At 34.3% G+C, this 21,261-nt stretch overlaps 2 protein-coding genes and 1 pseudogene across 2 annotated transcripts; 1 reads left to right on the top strand and 2 right to left on the bottom strand.

The window, feature by feature from the left end:
- Nucleotides 1-1,108: 1,108 nt before the first annotated feature.
- Nucleotides 1,109-2,148, top strand: LOC147925783 (uncharacterized; annotated as a pseudogene).
- Nucleotides 2,149-8,285: 6,137 nt separating this feature from the next.
- On the bottom strand, nucleotides 8,286-12,321 carry LOC104750939 (auxin efflux carrier component 3-like). Its single transcript, XM_019238499.2, has 6 exons — nucleotides 10,272-12,321; nucleotides 9,880-10,186; nucleotides 9,695-9,780; nucleotides 9,119-9,276; nucleotides 8,948-9,024; nucleotides 8,286-8,847 (listed from the first exon to the last, which is right to left on the bottom strand). The coding sequence occupies exons 1-6, from the start codon at nucleotides 11,512-11,514 to the stop codon at nucleotides 8,781-8,783; spliced, it is 1,938 nt and encodes a 645-aa protein (XP_019094044.1). The 5' UTR covers nucleotides 11,515-12,321; the 3' UTR covers nucleotides 8,286-8,780.
- Nucleotides 12,322-16,470: 4,149 nt separating this feature from the next.
- LOC104750937 (homeobox-leucine zipper protein ATHB-X) lies at nucleotides 16,471-19,348 on the bottom strand. The gene is made up of 4 exons (XM_010472797.3): nucleotides 18,897-19,348; nucleotides 18,598-18,797; nucleotides 18,360-18,439; nucleotides 16,471-16,920 (listed from the first exon to the last, which is right to left on the bottom strand). Exons 1-4 carry the CDS (start codon nucleotides 18,973-18,975, stop codon nucleotides 16,656-16,658), a joined length of 624 nt encoding a protein of 207 aa, XP_010471099.1. The 5' UTR covers nucleotides 18,976-19,348; the 3' UTR covers nucleotides 16,471-16,655.
- Between the last annotated feature and the right edge of the window lie 1,913 nt (nucleotides 19,349-21,261).

Below are 21,261 nucleotides of genomic sequence, written 5' to 3'. Positions count from 1 at the left end.
ACCGCCGCCGCTTTTACTTCTTGTTCGTCCAAACCCGGCGATCAGTTCCCATCGGTGTTCGCGGCTAGTTCCTGTTCGATTCTCTGTCCGTGACTAGTTCGTGATCAGTCCTAGTTCGTGGTCCGGTTTCTGTTCGTGATCAAGTCTTTGTTCTTATCCTGTTCGAGGTTCGTGGTTCGCGGATCAGCTCAAGGTACAACCGAGGTCTTTAGCTCCCGGTTCAAATCCAGTCAACCTCCAAACGGTGGAAGGTAAATAAAATCAAACCTTCTTAGAACCCATAAATCGAACTTGATCCTTAAATCTATTGGAACTCTAAATCTACAAGTACATAATCAAACAAACAAGTTTATAAGATTCGAAATCCTAAACCATATAACTTTAAAACTTTAAAATCGGTCGTTATAGGTTATTTAGATTGATTGAAATTAAACTGTTTATACCATGACTAAAATCCGATGATGATTGTTTGATTGTTTGAGATTTGATTACTTAAAACCTTAAAACTAAACCCTAAAATCCGAATTGCTTAAGATTAAAAGTTTAGGGCTATTTGATTGTTTATTGCATAAGAACCCTAGAACTAAATTATTAAATTCGAAATTCATATAGAGAAAATATAAAACTGTTTGTTCTAGGTTAAATCCAATTATGCTTAATTATTTGCTAAAAATCAAAACCCTAACAATCCTAATTAAAATCGGAAATAATTCTAAGTTTACATGAAAATAAATTTGGATAAGTTCTAAATTAATTATAATTATTATCTTAAAGGTTTAAGAAGTATTTCCTAAAACTTTGTTGTTATCCAATGTTAAGAAAAAGGAAATCCAATCTAGTAAAAGGAAAATTACTAAAACTCAAAACTATTTAAGAAAAAGGAAATCTATGCATGCTAGTATCTATCTAGGTTTGTTGTCTTTGCATGCATACATAAGCCACGAAATTTGAGTGTAATATTAAGACATGGATCGGTCTTAAATACCGCATGACCTAATGGTTGATGGCATGGTTTGGTCTCAAATACCGCATGTCCTAATATTGATTGCATGGTTCGGTCTCAAATACCGCATGCTAACTATCAGATGTTTTGTTTTGTATTATGCAGATGTCAAAGCTCAACAACCTCTCCTATGCTGCTCTCAATGTCTCGGGAGACAACTACTTGCGATGGGCTTTGGACACTAAGATCCATCTGAAATCAAAGGATTTGTGCGAGTGCATTGAGGAGGATTCTGAATGTTCTGAAAAGAACAAGTACAAGGCGATTATGCATATACGCCATCACCTTGCTGATAGTCTCAAGGACTAGTACCTCACTATTGAAGATCCTATTGACCTTTGGACAGAGTTGAAAAGCAGATATGGACACCAAAAGACAGTGCTCCTACCAAAGGCTCAATTTGATTGGAAAAACCTAAGGATCCAGGATTTTAAATCCGTGGACGAGTACAATTCGGCACTATTTAAGATAGTGTCGATTTTAAGTTTGTGTGGTATTGAGGTTACGGAGAAGGATCTGCTAGAGAAGACATTCTCTACCTTTCACTCCAATAACATACTGCTTCAACAACAGTATCGTGAAAAGGGGTTTAAGACCTATGCGGACCTCATCTCTTGTTTGCTGCTTGCTGAGCAGAACAATGAGCTATTGATGATGAATAGTGCATTGAGACCTCCTGGTACTGCTCCACTACTAGAAGCTTACAAGGTGTTGATTTGGCAAAGAAAAACCCTCAAGAGCCTAAAGAGCCGAAAGAGACTAAGGAGTCCAACTATGTCCATAGGGACAAGTATGGCCGTGGCCGTGGAGGAGGTGGACGTGGTGGTCCTGGTCATGGGACCTATCAAGGACGTGGTGGTCCTGGTCGTGGAAACCGATTCGGCTTCGGCCGTAGTCGGGGAAGAGGCCGTGGGCAATTTAAACCACAATTTAAGACCAAGTCCACTTGCCATAGATGTGGTATGGAGAACCACTGGCTTAAGACATGCAGAACTCCTAAGCACCTTGTTGATCTCTATCAAGAGAGTCTAAAGAAAAATCTGGAAGCTAACTTGGTTCATCTCGATGGTGAAGGGGATTTCGACTATGAGAATGATGACCAACTAGAGTATGAAACCTCCGATTGTTTAGGAGAGGATAATTAAACTCAAATGTTGTTTTAATTTAATTTTGTGGTTTATGTTTTGCATTTGAATGGATTATTATTTTGGACAATTATTTTGGTTTAAATTCAAATTATTTATTTCCTTCAATATATTTGCTTGTTTTATTACTTTAAGGTTTAAAACATAAATTCTTGTCTATATTAAACATACTTGTGGTGGATAGTGGATCCAGCCACACAATTTTGAAGGATAAGAGATATTTTATTAATTTCATTATGAAAAGTGCCAATGTTAGTACAATTGCGGGTATAGCAAGCCTAATTGAAGGCTACGACCAGGCTAATATTTTGCTACCTAACGACACACATCTTGAAATAAGTGATGCATTATATTTACCCAGCTCAAGGAAAAGTTTATTGAGCTTTAAGGACATTCGTTTGAATGGTTTCCATGTTGAGACAAAGGGTGAAAGAGACAAAGAGTTTCTAGAAATTACAGAAATCACCCAAGGACATAAGAAAGTCCTAGAGTCTATACCTGCACTAGCCACTGGTATTTACCATGCTAAGATTGATATGATAGAGGCTAACTTGGCAATGAACAAGATGTTCAATGAACAGTTCACCTTATGGCATGACCGGCTTGGCCATCCGGGTTCGAACATGATGCGTAAATTAATAATGAATTTTAATGGGCACACTCTTAAAGAGAGGAAAGTTATCCCTAAACATCTCACGTGTGTAGCATGTGCACAAGGGAAACTTATTATAAGGCCATCACCAACAAAAGTAAATAAAGAAACTTTGCATTTTCTGGAAAGGATACAAGGAGATATTTGTGGACCAATACACCCACCATGTGGGACGTTTAGATACTTTATAGTTCTAATCGACGCATCGACCATATGGTCGCATGTTTGTCTATTGTCAACTAGAAACCTTGTGTTTGCTAAATTGCTGGCCCAGATTATACGGCTAAGAGCCCACTATCCAGATTTTCCAGTTAAGACTATACGTCTAGATAATGCTGGTGAATTTACATCCCAAGCATTTAATGAATATTGTATGTCCATGGGGGTAAATGTGGAACATCCTGTGGCACATGTCCATACACAAAATGGATTAGCTGAATCCTTCATTAAACGTATTCAATTGATTGCTCGACCATTGCTTATGAGGTCGAAGCTTCTTGTGTCGGCTTGGGGACACACAGTATTACATGCAGCTGAACTAATACGCATCATGCCATCTAGTAAACATAAGTATTCACCATCCCAACTATTAACGGGTCATGAGCCAGACATATCCCATCTCAAAACATTCAGGTGTGCCGTTTATGTACTGATTGCTCCACCACATAGAACTAAGATGGGACCTCAAAGGAGGATGGGAATATATGTTGGATATGATTCTCCCACCATTATTAAGTATCTTGAACCAACTACGGGTGATTTATTTAAGGCCAGATACGCGGATTGTCAGTTTGCTGAATCCGAATTTCCTATGTTAGGTGGAGAGAATAACAAGCTGGTTAAAGAAATAACTTGGAATCAAACATCCTTGAATTGGCAAGATCCTCGGACTCTAGCATGTGATGCAGAGGTCCAAAGATTATACATTTGCAAAAACTAGCTATACAATTGCCAGATTCCTTTGCTGACCCAAAGAGAGTAACCAAATCATACATACCAGCTTGTAATGAACCAGTACGTATTGATGTTCAGAAGGAACACAATAAGCAAGTTGCTACAGAGTCTAAGACCCGTTTGAAACGAGGTAGACCATTAGGTTTCTTAGAACCTTCGGAAATCTAAGAAAGGTGCAAATCAAACCAAGGTTAAGGAAATAACAGACATGGCCGCGGTAAATCCTAAAGCACCGAATGAGGTTTGGGACGCTGAACCTCAAGGTCCTGAAGGTATTGATAATAATGAGATCTCAATCAATTATATCATGTCTGGAATACAATGGAACCGTAAGGATGTCGACATTGATGATATATTTGCATACAAGGTAGCACTTGAGATGAATGAGGATCATGAACCCGCGTCTATATTAGAGTGCACTCAAAGTAAAGATTGGCTAAAATGGAAAGAAGCCATTGACATGGAGTTAAACTCTTAAAAGAAGAGGAATGTGTTTGGTCCGATCTTAAGGACACTATTCGATATAAAGTCAGTTGGACATAAATGGGTCTTTGTAAGGAAGAGAAATGAGAATAATGAAATCGTGAGATATAAGGCATGGCTTGTGGCACAAGGATTCTCCCAAAGACCAGGAATATATTATGAGGAGACTTACTCCCCTGTGATGGATGCAACTACTTTTAGATATCTAATAAGTCTGGCTATAAGAGAAAAACTGGATTTGCGGTTAATGGATGTAGTAACCGCATACTTATATGGTCCACTGGATAATGAGATTTATATGAGATTACCAGAGGGTATAGAGCTCAAAGATAAGAGCGGTTCTCGAGAACAATACTGCATAAGGCTAAACATATCCCTTAATGGACTGAAACAAAGTGGAAGAATGTGGTACAATAGGCTAAGTGAGTACCTAGCCAAAGAGGGCTATAAAAATGATTTGATCAGTCCATGTATATTTATAAAGAAGTTTGCAAACAAAGGGTTTGTAATAATAGCAGTATATGTGGATGATTTGAATATCCTAGGAACCTCTGGGGAAATCGCCCAAACAATCGAATATCTAAGGAAAGAATTTGAGATGAAAGACCTAGGCAAGACAAGATTCTGTTTGGGATTGCAACTTGAGTACATAAATGATGGAATCCTTGTGCATCAAATGACATATACTGAAAAGGTACTCAAGAGGTTTAATATGGACCAAGCTCACCCATTGACTAGCCCGATGGTTGTGAGGAGCCTTGATTTGGATAAAGATCCATTCGGTCCAAAGAAGGACGATGAAGAAGTTCTTGGTCCAGAACTGCCATACCTCAGTGCTATAGGAGCGTTAGTGTTCTTGGCTAGCCACACTAGACCAAATATTTGTTTTTCTTTGAACCTCATGGCAAGGTTTAGTTCTTGTCCGACCCAAAGGCACTGGAACGGTATTAAACATGTGTTGCGTTACCTACAAGGGACGACAGATTTTGGTTTATTTTATACTAACCATAAAAAGAAGGTTTAGTTGGTTTTGCTGATGCAAGTTATCTATCGGATCCGCATAATGCTAGGTCTCAAACCGGCTATGTGTTTACACACGGTGGTACAGCTATTTCGTGGCGTTCTATGAAGCAAACCATTGCAGCCACTTCATCTAATCATGCCGAAATCTTAGCAATGCATGAAGCCAGCCGTGAGTGTGTGTGGTTGAGGTCGATAACTCAACACATCCGATCAGATTGTGGAATGTCCGATGATAAGGAAGCTACGGTTATCTATGAAGACAATATGGCCTGCATCGCACAGCTTAAGGAAGGTTACATCAAGGGAGATCGGACGAAGCACATATTACCCAAGTTCTTCTTCACACACGAATTACAGAAGGCCAGAGAAGTTCAAGTGGTACAAGTTCAATCTTGCGACAACTCAGCCGATCTCTTCACCAAGTCTTTACCGGCATTAACATTCAAGAAACTCGCGCATCAGATTGGAATGCGGAGACTTATAGATTTTCAGTGATGCTTGGAACAGGGGGAGCAATGCGTGCTGTACTTTTTTTCCTTCGCCATGGTTTTGTCCCAATGGGTTTTCCTGGTAAGGTTTTAATGAGGCAGCACCCCCAAGCGTATTGCGTTGATCCTTAGCATCGGCACGGTTATGTCATCCAAGGGGGAGTGTTGTAAAACACTTGGAGTGGACTTCCATAACCGGCCCATTACATGTCTTGGTGGGTACGGCCCATGGCCGAAGGTCCATTACCTATTTCCTATTCCTACTCGGTTTTGTACTAAGGCTTTGCCTTTACTATATATATGTAACCTCTATTCGATTGAATCAATAATAAGAAGAGGAGAACATAACCTTGTCTCTTACTTTCACAACACAAATCATAAAATTTCTATTATTAATTAGTGTCATATTGAATAATATAACATGGTAACTGCTAAAAACACATACTAAATCTATGTTATTTTAAAAACAGAAATGAAAAAATATATTTTCTTACTATCATTTTAGCAAATACAGTATAAAATAGAACTAGGTAACAACCCGCACTATATGCGGGATAAATCTATCTAAAGAAAATTGTTAAAAATAAAATTATTATCCTAAAACCAATATTTGTTTGTGTCAAACATAATGTGTAACTAAATTTTTTTTATTTATTTATTTAAAGCTGCGTTTTTCGTGTAAAAAATACGTTTAACCCGTGAAATTTTTGAATACGTAACAGGTTGTATAGTACATAAAATATTGATAAAATTTTACTATTTATTGCAACATGTCTTTTGTATGGTTTTAAAAATCAGATTCATATCTCTTATGTTTTATTTTGTGATCATAACAATTTTGCATGTTTCTTATGTAACCATAACAACATATACTAAATTACTCGGTAGTTTAATTATTTAATTTTATTATATGTTAGTAACAATCAGATTCTAAACTAATTTTTCTGAAGATAATCTAATTTATTGATTTAATATTTTTGATTAGGCTATTTAAATATTTTGAGTTAGTCGTTTTGTTAATATTTTCTATAAATGACAGATTCTTACCAAAAAAACCATTATGAAAAAATTAATGAAATTCCAAAATCAACGTATTCGTGTCAGTATACATTTCATCCGTGAAATATGTGAACGTGGTGAAGAATATATTTATAAAATATTACAATTTATGGCAATATATATTTTTGTGCACTTTAAAAATCAAATTTATATATATGGTTAATTGAGTAACTATAACAATTTTGCATAATCTAATAATCACCCATTTTAAATATTATGATTTTTTTTGGATACAAAGTTTATTTATAATGATAAGGGTTTTTGTCTCATTCCTTTTTAATAACACATAGATTAATGTATAATTAGAACATATATTCCTAATCGGTTATCAATTTTTTCATTTTTAATGAATAATCACACCAAATGTTGAGATTAATTAGTTTACATACTTAGATATATATATAAAGAATCACACATCATGATATTCCCTAATTTTTTTTTGTCATTTTAATACTTATTTGTGAACATATATATAAATCTATATTTATTGGGAATTAAGTTTCTTTTAATGAGTGTGAGATAATTCAGGGATAATATATTTCTTTTTATAATCAATTATAATAACTATGAAAAGCTTGTTATTTAAATTATTATGCTATTAATACTAACATAAAAAAATTATATTTTGTTTTTTATGATTTTGTTAATAAGTAACATGTTCATTGTTTTTATTAATTTTATATTAATTGATATGTTTTTGTAGCCTTTTTAAAATATTTTACTTATAATGAATTTAAGAAATATAACTTTGACTTGTATATTTTTAAGTAAATTTTAGTGAAATTTTGCTTCAAAATAGTATGTAATTATTTAATTATTTTGAATATGTGATATTTAAATTTGTGTGAGAAATGATGACATATCTAATTATTATTCAGTTAATAGTTTTTTAAAAAATATATAATGACATGTTAATGTAATTAAGTATAAAATTTAAGAGTATTTTGCTAAAAGGTGCACAGAGCTATCTGGCGGCGACACATCAGTTTTTTTTCAAAAGTGTGTTTCTCTTTTATTTAATATATAAAAGATTTGTTTTAGTGCATATATATATATATCAGTCAATTTATGTTTATATCCATTTTCTACTTTGTTGACAAAAAAGAAACATACACTCTACTTTATTAAAAAAAAAAGATCGAAAGAAATTAGAGAAAACAAATAAAGAAAAGATAAAGCACCTTTTTTATAAAACTTTTATATAAGCTTCTGACTTTTTAATTATCTTTCTGCCTTTTCTTGATCTTTTTAAAATAATTGTTCATCATCCCTACTCAGTACATGGACTATTAATTACATCACTACCAGCTTAAATTAATGATGAAACGAAATGCTTTCAATGCCAAAGCGCCTAACCCAATTCTCCCAACTCTCATCATTTACAACTGCAGAAAAGAATAATCTACCAAATCTGATTACAAATCTCAATAATATAAGAGGAATAACATATATTCTTATAAGTTTTTTACTAGAAACTCTTTACTTTAATAGTGTTATATGCTCATGTGAAATTTGGAACAAGGGGAGATTCAAAATAAAAAACCACACTTTTTCTTGGCTAAAACAAAATCTACACAGTAATCAACTAGTAGTTACCCCAAACCTAATCAAAGAACACATTAAAAACAATAATGACTGGTGTAAAAAATATAAAAGTTACAAAAAATAAGAAGTTGTCTACTTCCTCCAATCTTTTATTTATCTTTTTTTTTTCTGTCTCGTTGCCCCATGTTTTGCTCCTCCTTATCAGCGTCCCATTGTCTCACTCAAATTATCTCCCAATATTCTATCTGTAAAATATGGGAGAAGAAAGTGTTTCTTGGCTTGTAATGTAGGCATCATCATTCCTTAAATCATGCTACTCCCTAGTTTTACTTATATACTCTAAGCTTTTAGTTTGTTCCATGAGACAATCTCTTTTCCCCTTCTCCCTCTACAATCGATCCTTTCTCGCGGTTTTCGTAATTGAAAGCTTATAACCCGAGTAAAATGTAGTAAACCAGTGTGATCGGAAGCGCTATAAGCATTCCGAATATTACCCTGCCAAAATCATACGGTTTGCAATGTTACATGTTAAAAAAAGGATATCATTAGTAATATATAGTCTAATAGATTAAGAATCATATAATCTCTGACATACCCTGTACTTAAAATAGCAGGATGAACATTGTACTCCTTAGCAAACACAAACGGCACAATTCCTTGAGGTAATGCGGCCTATAAAACCATTAAAAAAATGCTTAGCAAAAAACCACATTTTTTTACTGCGTTAAAATATTAGAGCTGAAATTAATGGTTAAAAATAAATTACCTGAACTATAGCAACACGCAATAAATCACCACGCAATCCGATGGCTATGGCAGCAACCGCCATCACAGCAGGGCCCGTGAGAAACCTAACCGCCATCGCAAATGTTGCCACGGAGTTCCCACAAGCAATTAATTTGGGTTGCAACGCCATGAACAACCCTACACGATTTTACACAAACAGTTTAGTTTCAAAATCCGGCCATGAAGATATATATATTTCTATACATCTATAAAAAAGTTCCAATCAAGTCCCATAAAAATGGGGACCATGACGACTATCAACAACACGAGACCATGTCGTCCACCATTACCATTTATATAATAAGACACTCACAACACTGTCCCACCTGTCGGATGGTCCATCCCCAAAATTTTTGTTTCTTGATCAAATTTATGGAGTACCTAATTTAATTCTATTATTACGTAAATGAGTTTGATATGTCAACGAAATGTGCAAAATTTAGACAATCTCTGTAATAAATAACACGTTTGGTATGAACCAGATTTATTCATTTAAATGGCTTAAAATCTAAAAATTTCGAAAGGAATAAAAACACAGTACGAAGAATAAACTTACCCAAACTGAACATTGCCATTCCAAGACCAGCATCAGATAAAATGGAGATAGATTGCTGTATGATTTTTGGCATTTCCACGTGCCACCTTCATATTCAATACAGGAATGTAAACTTCTTGAGAACCGGTCGGTTCGACTCAAGAAAAAAAAAAAGCAAATTTTTTAATTTTGAAGTTTTTACTAACCGGAAAGCGACGAGAGCCCAAATAAGGCCGATGAGACTAGAGTAAGTATTTGGGTTTCTGATGAGTTTCCTCCACACCATTATCAATATCAGCCTTGTCATCACACTAGCCGGCGGCATGTTTTTCCGTTGACTTTCTCCTCCTCCGGCGGCTGCTCCTAGACCTGTCTTTGATTGTAGCTCCGCCGAGGAATTTGGAGCGAGTTTGTTGAGTCCATTCTCGGCGTCTTTTGCTCTTTCTCCTTCTTTTTCAGCGAAACTAAATTGTTGTTCTCCTCCGAAATCTCCACTCCCTGGATGAGCTAGAGCTATAGTCACCACACACAAAAACCTAATTTGAGAAATTTTGCAATTACTTATCAAGAAAGTTATTTAAAATATGTACTAACTAACCTTTGCTCTCTCGGCTGTGAGATTGATCAGGTACTAACATACGAATCTCTTTAGCACCTTGATCAGATCTTCCACCTTGTTCATTGTCTGGCGCTCCACCGAAAACGTTGAGACCCGCCCGGTCTGAAACGGGTGAACCGTTGGAGCTCCATACGAACATGTGAAGCTCCTTGGCGTCATGGCTGTTTGACTTGCCGCTGGTTGGTAGAGTAGTCTGCTGATTCGTATTGACCTCTTTTGGGTTTTTATTAACGCCTTTATTGGCGGTAGATGTGGTAGTTGAGGAGAATTCTGGATTCGGAGCCGGATAAGACCCGGCTCCTCCTCCTCCCCCGCCTCCTGGGTAATACCCAAATCTCGGGGAGGACGCCATGGCGCAGTTCTCCTCGAAGTTCGAAGGTCGAGGAGTGGGACCTCTTGAAGACTGTACAGAGTACATATCTGCCGGACCAAAATTGGAGAGACGGCCACCGGGGAAACCCATCATCGAGTAAAAATCAGAGTGGTTGAAATTGGAGCCTCTAGGAGTTGTGCTAAGGCTGTAAATCTCAGCTCCGGTGAGGTTTGACGGCCGTGGAGTCATGTTCGGCCCGCAGAAAGAGCGACGGGAAGCGTTTGATTTCCTCACGGTGACGTGAAGCTTCCCGTCGTCTCCGATCTCAGCGTCGGTTTCAAGAAAATCATGGCCGTCGAGTGAAACGACATCGGATTCAACTTTGAACGAAACAATTGAGGCAGCCGTCTCAGGGAACTGCTCCATGATGAGCATCTTGGCGCCGCGAAACTCGAATAGGAAAAGGAGAAGCGTGTACCAGATGATACACTGGAGGACGACGATTTGGACCATGAGGGAACCAGAGTACTCGCCGTACATGGCGATCAAGAGAGGAATCCCCATGACGAGAGTGTTGGGAAGTGTTGAGAGGGAAAAGATTGTGATGCTCCACTCGAGACTACCGGAACGGGTGAGATTAGCCCAGAGGACCAAGAGAGACAACATGATGATTTTTTGGAGAGTGTCGGCGGCGATGAAGCGGAGATTCATGGCGTAAGGGTTGTTGGTGGAGATGAAGTGGAAAGAGAGTAGAGGAACGGCGAAGATGGCGACGAAACGGTTGATTCCGGAGCATTGGTCGGGTGAAAAGATCTTCCACCACCGGACAGAGCCGTAGGCGAGGATCATAGCTACGTAGAGAGGGATCACGGCGGTGAGAACCGTGTAGAGGTCGTGCCACGAGATCATCTTGAAGGGGGCAAAAGTGGAAACAAGAGAGAAAGAAAAAAAAAGGAGAACCGTTAAACAACGGTGTCTGTGGGAAGAAGAAGAAGAAGTGAGAGAGGACTTGGGAGCAGTGTGTGTGTGTGTGAAGGAGTGAGCAAGTTTGGGTTTTGAGGATATAATTTAAGGAGGGGATACCACTTTACACCTCTTTATACAGCAAATACGTGACCACCCAAGTTCCTTTTTACTATTTTTATTTTATTCTTTTGTATGTTATTTTTTTTTCATCGATATTATCATAAAATAGTAATATTGTTTTTTCTCTTAAAGATATTGGTTCAAGAATTGATATGTATTACTTTTAGTTTTATTATGTAAAATCTTGTAATGTAAAATATCGTGTGTTTTGTTTGATAACAATATTTCTCAACACTTTGTATAATCTAGTCATTTTGGTTCGACTACATTGTAGATAACAAAATACACATAAGTAGTATTTTCATTCTAGTTTAATTTTAATATTTATGACATACACATGCCATTCATTTTTTTATTTTGTATGCAAATGTGTTTCATGAAGATAAGTAAAATAGGGAAAAATATATACAAATTGAGTCTGCGAACAGAATTTTACTTGTAAAAATAGGATCTGAGTTAGATCTTAAGAAGAAGGTCTACATGTGGCAATCTACTTTTGGGGATGGGCATCGCAGACATACCTTTTCTCTTCTGTCCCCCTCTCTTCTTTGCTTTTCGTATTTTAACTTTACCTTTCTTTCACATTCTCTTAACTAATCCATTTTTTCGTAGTATGAATTAATCAATACCGATATCTAATATATATATATATATATATATAAATATCTGCATTACTAAATCTAAAATTAGAAAGGAAAAAAAAGGAAGAAGAAATAGTTCAATCAATATCTCAAGAAAAAAAAATTGGAAATCCTCTTTATATTTTGTGAATTGTGATGTTTAATAAATCACTTTTTTAGGAAAAAGTAATGATTATAAAAATAAGGAGACAAGATGGGCTGGAGACAAAGAAGATCCACTAAGAAATTGGATGGCTCAAATGGAATTTGGCTAATGGCGTCGAGTGTGTCTATATGTTATTGTTAGGTTTACTCATTTGTCCCGTTAAGTAGGCAACACTCAATTACTCCTTAGACGACATAAATGTTTAGCCTATATTCTCATCATTAAGCTACTGTCTAACTCCCCTTCGTGATATTAGTTATAACGTCGCTTCTGAATTATTTGTTCAGATAAGCTCAAGACTTAACTTAGTAAATGGTCAGAAATTGGAATACACATGCTAGTATAGAATAACGAAACGATTGGAATTTGACAATATAAAACATCACAATTTTGTTTATTTAACATGTCATGGGAATCGCTCTGTTTTTGAGTGTTACAAAATTAAACAGCTCAATTTGGTATATATAAAAATTTTTGTTAGTACAGTATATATCATTTAATTAACTTTTATATGTAGAAAAATATATATTTTATTTTTTATTCTTATAAACTTTTTTCCCGATATGGGTAATACTACCTTTTTAGTACACAACCAAAGTTCCGCATGAGTAAAATGGTTGAGACAGAGAATGTCGTGACCTTCTTGTGACTTAGTGTTGCTGTATCTTTCTGATTGCATAAAAATATTACTCGACACAACTTCCTCAGGTAAGTCCAAACTCGAATGATTAATTGCGATTTATGCATGCTAGATAAAATTTGCCGTCCTTATACAAAACCAAAATTATAGACTTTTTTTTTCTTTTTGTTAAACACTTTATTTAAATAGTTATTTATCCTAATGGAATCAACGTATATATCTTAATATATATTTTCATGCAATTGACGTTCATTAACCAAATAAATAATCCTAGATATCGGCACAAGATTTAGGGAACTTTTGGAAGCACTTCATATGTCAGCGTAACCATGGTACAGTTTAAAATTGTGGTCTCTTTTAATTGTTAAGAAAATCAATTAATATAAATATCATCTAAAAATTAGGTTAGAGTTGAATTTAATAGAGTAAAAGATTCTTACAACGAAAAAAAAATTTGATAATAATTAAAGAAAGAAAAAAAAAGAGAGAGAGAGAAAGTAAAGTACTGTGTCATTCAATAATCACACTGTATGCGTAATAAAATTAAATTATGTTTGTGGTTGAATAATCAAAGTCCAAGTCAAACCTTAACATAGTTTTCTCGCCTTTGATATACGGAATTGTAGGAACGATAACGAAATTTTAGATTAATATACGACTGATGCTTCCAATAATCTCTGAGATATATACTTATCAATCGTACCGAATAGAAAGATAAACGACATTCTCACAAACAACCACACACGTTGGGAAAAGAAAAAGAAAAAAAAGAAGAAGAAGAACGGTGTTGGTAGCGATCATATTAAAACTATTCTCTTCATGATAATATGTTTTGAATATTGATTAGATGGTGGACCATTTTTCTTTGACACATACTAAATGGTGGACTTTGACAACCTAAATGTTGGACAATCAAAGCCAATGCATGGATATCCAGTTCGGACCTATAGCTTAATTGGTGTTTATTACTGGTGTTCAACTGCTCAGTTAGACTAGAGTAAATTGTCTTTAGAGTTTTTAATTATGTGTAACAAGTTCTTGATCTCGTTTTTCAAAACTTACTGATCGATCAATATTGATCCCAATTCTGAAAAAGAGGTACGTCTAGGCGATTTAGACAATCTTGAAAGTGAACAATGATGGGTACTGGTGACTTAAACACGCGATTAATTAAAGAAGGTGAAATTTTCGTAAAGAATGAATAGTTAGAAGTATCGATTGTCAATTATTGAATAATAATAATCTGGACAAAGACTAGAAGTTCACTAGCAAGTCCAAATAGAAAAGAGAATGACAGATGGGTGAGAGTGGTGAACAATGAATTCGACATGTTATAACGTACACGGTTGAATCATCTTTGTAATCATCTTGGTGATGCGATAAAACTTTTTCCGTATAGTATTATATTGCAAAATATATTGACTTTATAGTGACGGTAACACAATATATAAACCTTTGTAAAAACCAATAAATACATGAAATCAATTTACAGTCTTATTCACTTTTTTTTTTTTTTGAAATTCTTAGATGTATATATGCTTCTTGATTCTGATTAAAAAAACAAACAATATTCATATATCAAATATAAGTAACTGTTTTTATTTGTTGTCCTCAAACATACCATTTTTATAGAATACATTTCAAGAAGATTTTATATGTTTCTCCATTTGCTACAAGCCAATTGTATGTTTTAAATAAGAGACCTGATTTCATGATTGTAAGTTATGTAATGCATTTGTATGTATTAAGTTTAATGACTAATGAGGTCTCTTTTTTTTTTTTGTCAAACGACTAATGAGGTCTCTTTATTTTCACTTAACATAGCTATAGTTCGGTTCACCACATCAACCAATAATGAATCTCTCTGACCAATAAGACGAGGAAAAGCGCGGGACATTTGACATGCACGCGTCATATCCATAACGAAAGCACGTGACAAGCACATGGGCATGCCAGAGTCGCATAATCCATACATACATCTTCCTAATTCAGTAGTTGTATAGTAACACACATTCCTCTGTTACTCTTGTCTTTGTCTCCACTTTATCATCTATTTTTTTCTCGCTAAAATTTGATCTCTATCGAAGGTATGAATCACTTATCTCACATATCCAAGAGTGTTAAGGTCCTTATGGACCTCAGATACATAAACTCATTTAATTTCTTCTATAACGAATGTAAGAGCGACCAATTATATATTATATCATATTGCCCATCCAATATTCATGTTGAGAAGGATTTTGGATTGTGAAGATTTTCATTTCAAGTTTGCTAGACCTGACACACGGGTATCGAGCTGGTAGCCCATTGGGCTTCCTTTCAATCTCTTAAATTACGAGTTGGGCTACGAAAACCCAAATCCGAATTAATTCGTGTCATTGTTGAGGGAGAGACATTTTCAGAGCCGGGCCTATGTTAAAAGTGGCCTAAAGCACTTTCAAAACTTAAGAGAAAAAAAAAAACAAAAAACTCATGAAGTAGCAAAATAAGACTCGAACCTTAGATATTAGACATAACAAAGAACTACTAAACCATTAGTCCAAACAAATTATTTTGTAGTAGGTGCCTTTCAGTTATCTATATCTTCTGTGGCCTTCCGGGACTGGACATTTTCTTGGTCATACGTAGTTATTTATTACATACACTCCATATACAGTATATACGATGTCAAAAAAAATACAGTATGTATATATATATATACATATATATTGTTAGTAATTAATTTAAAATATCTATATTTAACGTAATCTAAAACACTATCAGCTTAAAATATTAACATCCTGTGAAAATATATTTTACACGAATGAACAATAAGGGTTAATTTGTATCACAACCTCAAATTCTTTTTTAAAATAGTAATCATTATGGACCGATTACCAAATACCACTAGTAAAACATAGAAAGAAATAACAACATTTATTTTGAAACTATAATTAAACAATATTTTTTGGAATGAGACATCAGGTGAAGTGTAGGTGAAAATCTCCACCAGAATTGAATAAAACCGTTTTTGTAGTCCAGGAATAAATATAGCAGCCTTATTTGAGACTTGTAGAAGTCAAAATAACAATGACGTTAATTATTTGATGTTTTAACACTCTCTCCTTGCCCATGAAATCTAATAATCTATTATCTATATGCTACATTTTCTTAGTTGTTTTTTTTTTTTTTGGACAAAACTTAGTTGCTACTATCTATTAGTACAATTTTTTTTTAAATATAATTTCTCCGTTGGGTATTCTCATTTCTTCGTCGTACACAAAATAAAACATCTCTCAATTCAAGTCAATAACTCCAATCCAAAGAGACACGAAAAGCAATATTTGTTTGTTTGTTTTTGGTTAAACACGAAATAAAATATTTTTTTTTTAAAAAACGAAAAAGCTATAAAAGGACGATTAAACTATTTATCCTTATAGGTGTAATAAATAATTAGTGGACTATACACAAAATCCTTCTAATCATCATCAAATCTTTGCTTTTTACACCCGAAACAGGCGTTTCAATCTTTTTGACTTTTGACTTTCAACCAAACCAGTCAACAGAGGGAAGAGGAAGAGGAAATTGTGATCCGTGACCGGCTGCTGCTCACCGCTGCCCCCTCCTGAACGGCATTAGAGTCATTATCTGCTGCATCACTCACACGTTCACACCGAGGACACATGGTTAAAGCCGTGGTCGATGATGGCTTTAGAGCTCGTAGCTCTTCAACTTCTATTTGTAGCCGTCGGTTTTGCTCCTTCAACGACCCGAACCATCTCTTTAGGTACTCGCATTCCATCTCCGTGTGCTTTAGCTTACTCCTATACATCAAATTTTGTGTAACCATCCATATTAATTTTGCTATTGTGGCCATGCGTACTATTAAATATGCTTACATCATACGTAGTTTCTAGGTTTTATCCTATACCATTGTCACATAAGCTGAATTTTAATTATTAATATATTTAATTAACGAGGTTGGTGTTTGAGAAATTTATACTTTTTGAAGACTACTCTACTGACCTTTGCATATTACTATTCTAACCATAAACATGTTTTGTACTATGTGTTCACATGTAATATTATATATGTAAGTGATTGCTTAATTGACCCGGAATGCCCATACGTTAGAAGAAGATCATCTTGACATCTAGTATCATATTTTTCTAGACTAAATTTAAACAATAAATTAAAGTTAAAAAAATATTATTTTGAAGTAAATGGTAATTACGATAAAAGGATATACTCTTTATGTCTCATAAAAATTGATGTTTTAAGATATTCTTTTGTCCTACAAAAATTGATGTTTTGTAAATTCAAGAAGTAATCATTGAAAATATTCAAAATTTTGAATTGTTATTGGTTTAAAATTAAATAATATCTCTTTAATCAAAGAAAAAAATATATTTAAACTCAATAATCATTATTTTCTTAAAATGTGTAAAACCTTCTAAACATCAATCTTTATAAGATAGAGGAATTATACTTTTAGGCTCTTCGTTGATCAGCAAACTTTATAACGTTTGGGCTATGTAATGTATTTAATTAATTTCCTTCTTTGTGGACTTCATGAACTAACCTACCATGCGTAACATGTATCTATAGACTATACATGCATGTACACAATCATGTCTATGTCGAATATAATAGACAATACAGAGAAAACATTCACAAAAAGTGTATGTGTGTGTTTAAGTTTCATTAAAGTTGTATGTATACTATATGGGACAAACATCATAATTGTGGACTGGCCAGAGATGAGCTGAAAATATAAAACACATCATTTACTGTCTCTAACTTTGTCCCTCATGTTCCCTATCGCTTTTTTCTTGTTGATGCATTTATTTCATTCTATATTTTGATTTTGAATCATGGACATTTATATATAGACACGTAGACACAAAAATAAGAGTACGGGCTTTTCATGTGTCGCATAAAATGGATGAATAACTATGTATGTGGGAATCAACGTGAAACACTTGGATAAAAAAAGGATCACTTCCACTTTACTACATTTTTCGAAACTACAATTGTATATAGTATATATGATGAATTATGTAAAGAATCTATGTACGATCGCACACGATCTTTATATATAAATATTCTGTCAACGCCTCTCATTATTTAATATATTCTCAACCACTAAAAGCATATTTCCAAAAACCATATATATATACATAACATGCCTCACCGTATACGGTTTATACGTATGTTGTATATATGGATGATGCAATATATGAAGATGTACATAGATACGTACCGAGCTCTTCGGTTTTGAAACCAAACCTCAACTTGCCTTTGACTAAGCTTCAAAAAGGTGGCCAAATCTTTTTTTTGCTTCTGTGGTTTCATAATCAGCCACCCAAATTAAAACATAATCAGCCGACATGATCATCAGAGAAAAAAAGATTAAACTGTTTTCTCTTTCATCTTTCTTATTTCAACGTAAGCAAAACGTAGACGGAACCATTGATTATTGTACAATTATATATACTTACAGGGGTTAAGGTATGGTTTTGTATGAAACTCTCTTCAAGATGATGTGATTGCTCTTTGGTTAGACGGAGCTTTTTGCGCCGCCGGCCTCCAGAGTTACTATCCTCTTCGTTGGCATGTTGTGTTGCACCGATCGTATGATCTGCTTCCGTCTTTGGAGTTTGGTTAATATCAAAATCTCTCATCCCGTGATGATCACCACCTACCAAAATTATTTTAATTTTATTGGATATCTTTCCAAGACGCACTATTTAAACTATATAATAAATATGATTTAGTTAATCTTTGGATATGATCTTACCAGGCGATGAAGGAGATGGAGAGAAGCTTGGAATTGATATTGTTAATTCTAAAGAGCTTGAATTAGGTGAGATGGCCATGGAGGAGGATGAGGGAAAACAGAATCAATAGAATTTGATGAAGAAGATAGCTAGATAGTGTTTTTTTCGGAAGAGAAAAAGTAAAGTTGAAGTTTTATATGATAATAGAAATGTAAGTGTGTGTTCTGTGTGTATATACACATGTGAAAGAACACAAGAAAAAAGCGAGACAAAGGAGAAAGATTTTGTGATAAGCGTGGAATATGGAATAAGGAATTAAGCTTAAGAGAAATATCCAAATTATGTAAAATATTTAAAGTATGAAACACGACAAAATATATTAAAAAAAAAGAAAAAAAAAGTTTCAAGCAGGGTCAAATGAAAGGAACAAAAATTGAGGGAGAAAAAACAGAGAAATGGCAAGTGGTAAGTTGATGGAATATTAGAAAAAAAGGAGCATAGAATTAATTAAAGAGGTGTGTGTAAGTGTGATTGGTGGATTTGGAGAGAAAGAAGGGGTTTGACTAAATATTATTAAGTCAAATCAGATTCGTATAATAAGCAAATAATAATACCATTTTTTATATTTGGAGTTTAGTAAATTCATTTCTGGCCGTGGTGTGGGGACAATAACGGGTAGTCAAAGTTGTTTATGCGTTGGTCTAAAACTTAAATGGATCTACTATTAAATGCTAAAACAGTATATATAAATAGATTAATACCGTATTAGTATAGTATATAGTAAAGAAGTAACAAGATCTATAATAACTGAAATTAATTCACGTACCATCATAAAAATATAAATAAGCTTGCAAATCTATAGGTTATAGATAATAGATTGTATTATATAGAAAATTAATTTTGGTTGATATCAATATTACTAAAAAATCCTATATAGGCATATTTCAGTCGTGAAGATCTAGACTGGCTCGAGAGGGTAGCTACCCTTGAACTCTCTCGGTTAAGATATATATTTTATGATTAATTTTGTCAAGTCATTACAAATAAATAACCATTCTTAAAGTTTGATGATTAATTTTTTTTTTTGTCAACACTTTGATGATTAATTTATTTTCTTATGATATATATTTTTTAAGTTTTAACTGGTATTCATACACATATTGTCCACGGATTGTGTGATAATGAACTTTTTTATCATTGGTTAGGATGGGGCATGCATGACCAAGATTTCCCAAATGTCTTATATTTAGTGGTCATCTCCTCCAATACATCCATGCCTTTAGGCTTTTGTATCCGAAATGGAGTGGTTCTGGGCCCCCATTACCTGCTTTTGTTTTATCTAGCCGACCTTGATCCGGTTTACTACTATATCTTGTCTTCCGAGTTGTACGAAATTCCTCACGCACAACTTTATTGGTTACAAAATAAAAAATTTGAATTCAGAGTTGAAATGTTAAAAATGAAATCATAAGAAGGAACTAAACACAATTTCGGATTTGGACACAAGTTTGTACACACAGTGTGAAGGTTATTATAGATATCTTTTCAATTTCTTGACGAACGATGGTTCATCTAGCAATGGACTCAAAAGAAAATTCAGAAGGTAAATTTCTTTTTTTTTTTTAATGCATTCATTGAGTCTCCAAAACACAAGACATACCGTACCTCTTTATTTTTATTTTATTTTTCTTGTTTTAAAATATAGTCTCAGGAGACTAATGAATCAGGATGGAACTGTGAGTAAAGGAGGCCGAGTTCGTCTCTCTAAGACACCTGAGTTCCACTTACGTCGATGAAAAATTCAAAGCATAAGTAAAATTGAATCACATAATCCAGAATTAGTAAATTATCAAAGAAAATTGCAGGCAGTTTTATGAATAATCCAAGAAACGAGTAATCAACTCAACCTTAATCACGAGTAATGGAAAATTAGCTAGGAACAATCAAGAGATCTGAATATCGATTCAATTGTACTCAAAGAAAAGATATTTTTTTTTTTGTTATATTCTTTTTTTTTAGCTGAATTTCAAATTTCCTTTATTTGGAGTAAGGTTACGTGCTGCACAAATATAAAAACAGAGCTTCTTCTTCCTAGCTTGTTGGAGTATGAGATTTTGAGTGATTGGTCATCATTTGATTTCTCTTGTTTCTCAGGGTTGAACCGGGTTAAAATAAACACTTTGTCGCTTACGCTATGTTTCTTTTAATCAAACGTGGAAGTGCGAGAGGTACTGGTACAAAGAGAGACTGAGAGCTGGATATGAAATTATTGAACTAGTAACAAGTTGGATAGCTCAACTGGTAAAGACTCTCTAACAAAGTCTAAAGATCGCCGGTTCGAGGGACAATATTTGGGAGGAGATCATATAAAATGCTCTGGTCCCT

The sequence above is a fragment of the Camelina sativa genome, chromosome 16 (genome assembly GCF_030686135.1).
Source record: "Camelina sativa cultivar CO46 ecotype springtype chromosome 16, ASM3068613v1".
Classification (NCBI taxonomy): Eukaryota; Viridiplantae; Streptophyta; class Magnoliopsida; order Brassicales; family Brassicaceae; genus Camelina; species Camelina sativa.
The sequence above is the reverse complement of the archived record's forward strand: the minus strand, read 5'-3'. Positions and strand labels throughout refer to the sequence as shown.

Bases quoted from the DNA above. Each gene is read 5' to 3' on its own strand.
- LOC104750939 (XM_019238499.2), bottom strand. From the start codon at position 11,514: ATGATCTCGTGGCACGACCTCTACACGGTTCTCACCGCCGTGATCCCT. The intron at 9,781-9,879 runs GTTAGTAAAAAC...TTGAATATGAAG, and splicing joins TGGGCTCTCGTCGCTTTCCG to GTGGCACGTGGAAATGCCAA. The intron at 9,277-9,694 runs GTAAGTTTATTC...AAAATCGTGTAG, and splicing joins AATGGCAATGTTCAGTTTGG to GGTTGTTCATGGCGTTGCAA.
- LOC104750937 (XM_010472797.3), bottom strand. From the start codon at position 18,975: ATGGCCATCTCACCTAATTCAAGCTCTTTAGAATTAACAATATCAATT. The intron at 18,798-18,896 runs GTAAGATCATAT...TAATTTTGGTAG, and splicing joins TCCATCTCCTTCATCGCCTG to GTGGTGATCATCACGGGATG. The intron at 18,440-18,597 runs GTAAGTATATAT...ATGAAACCACAG, and splicing joins AAAACCATACCTTAACCCCT to AAGCAAAAAAAAGATTTGGC.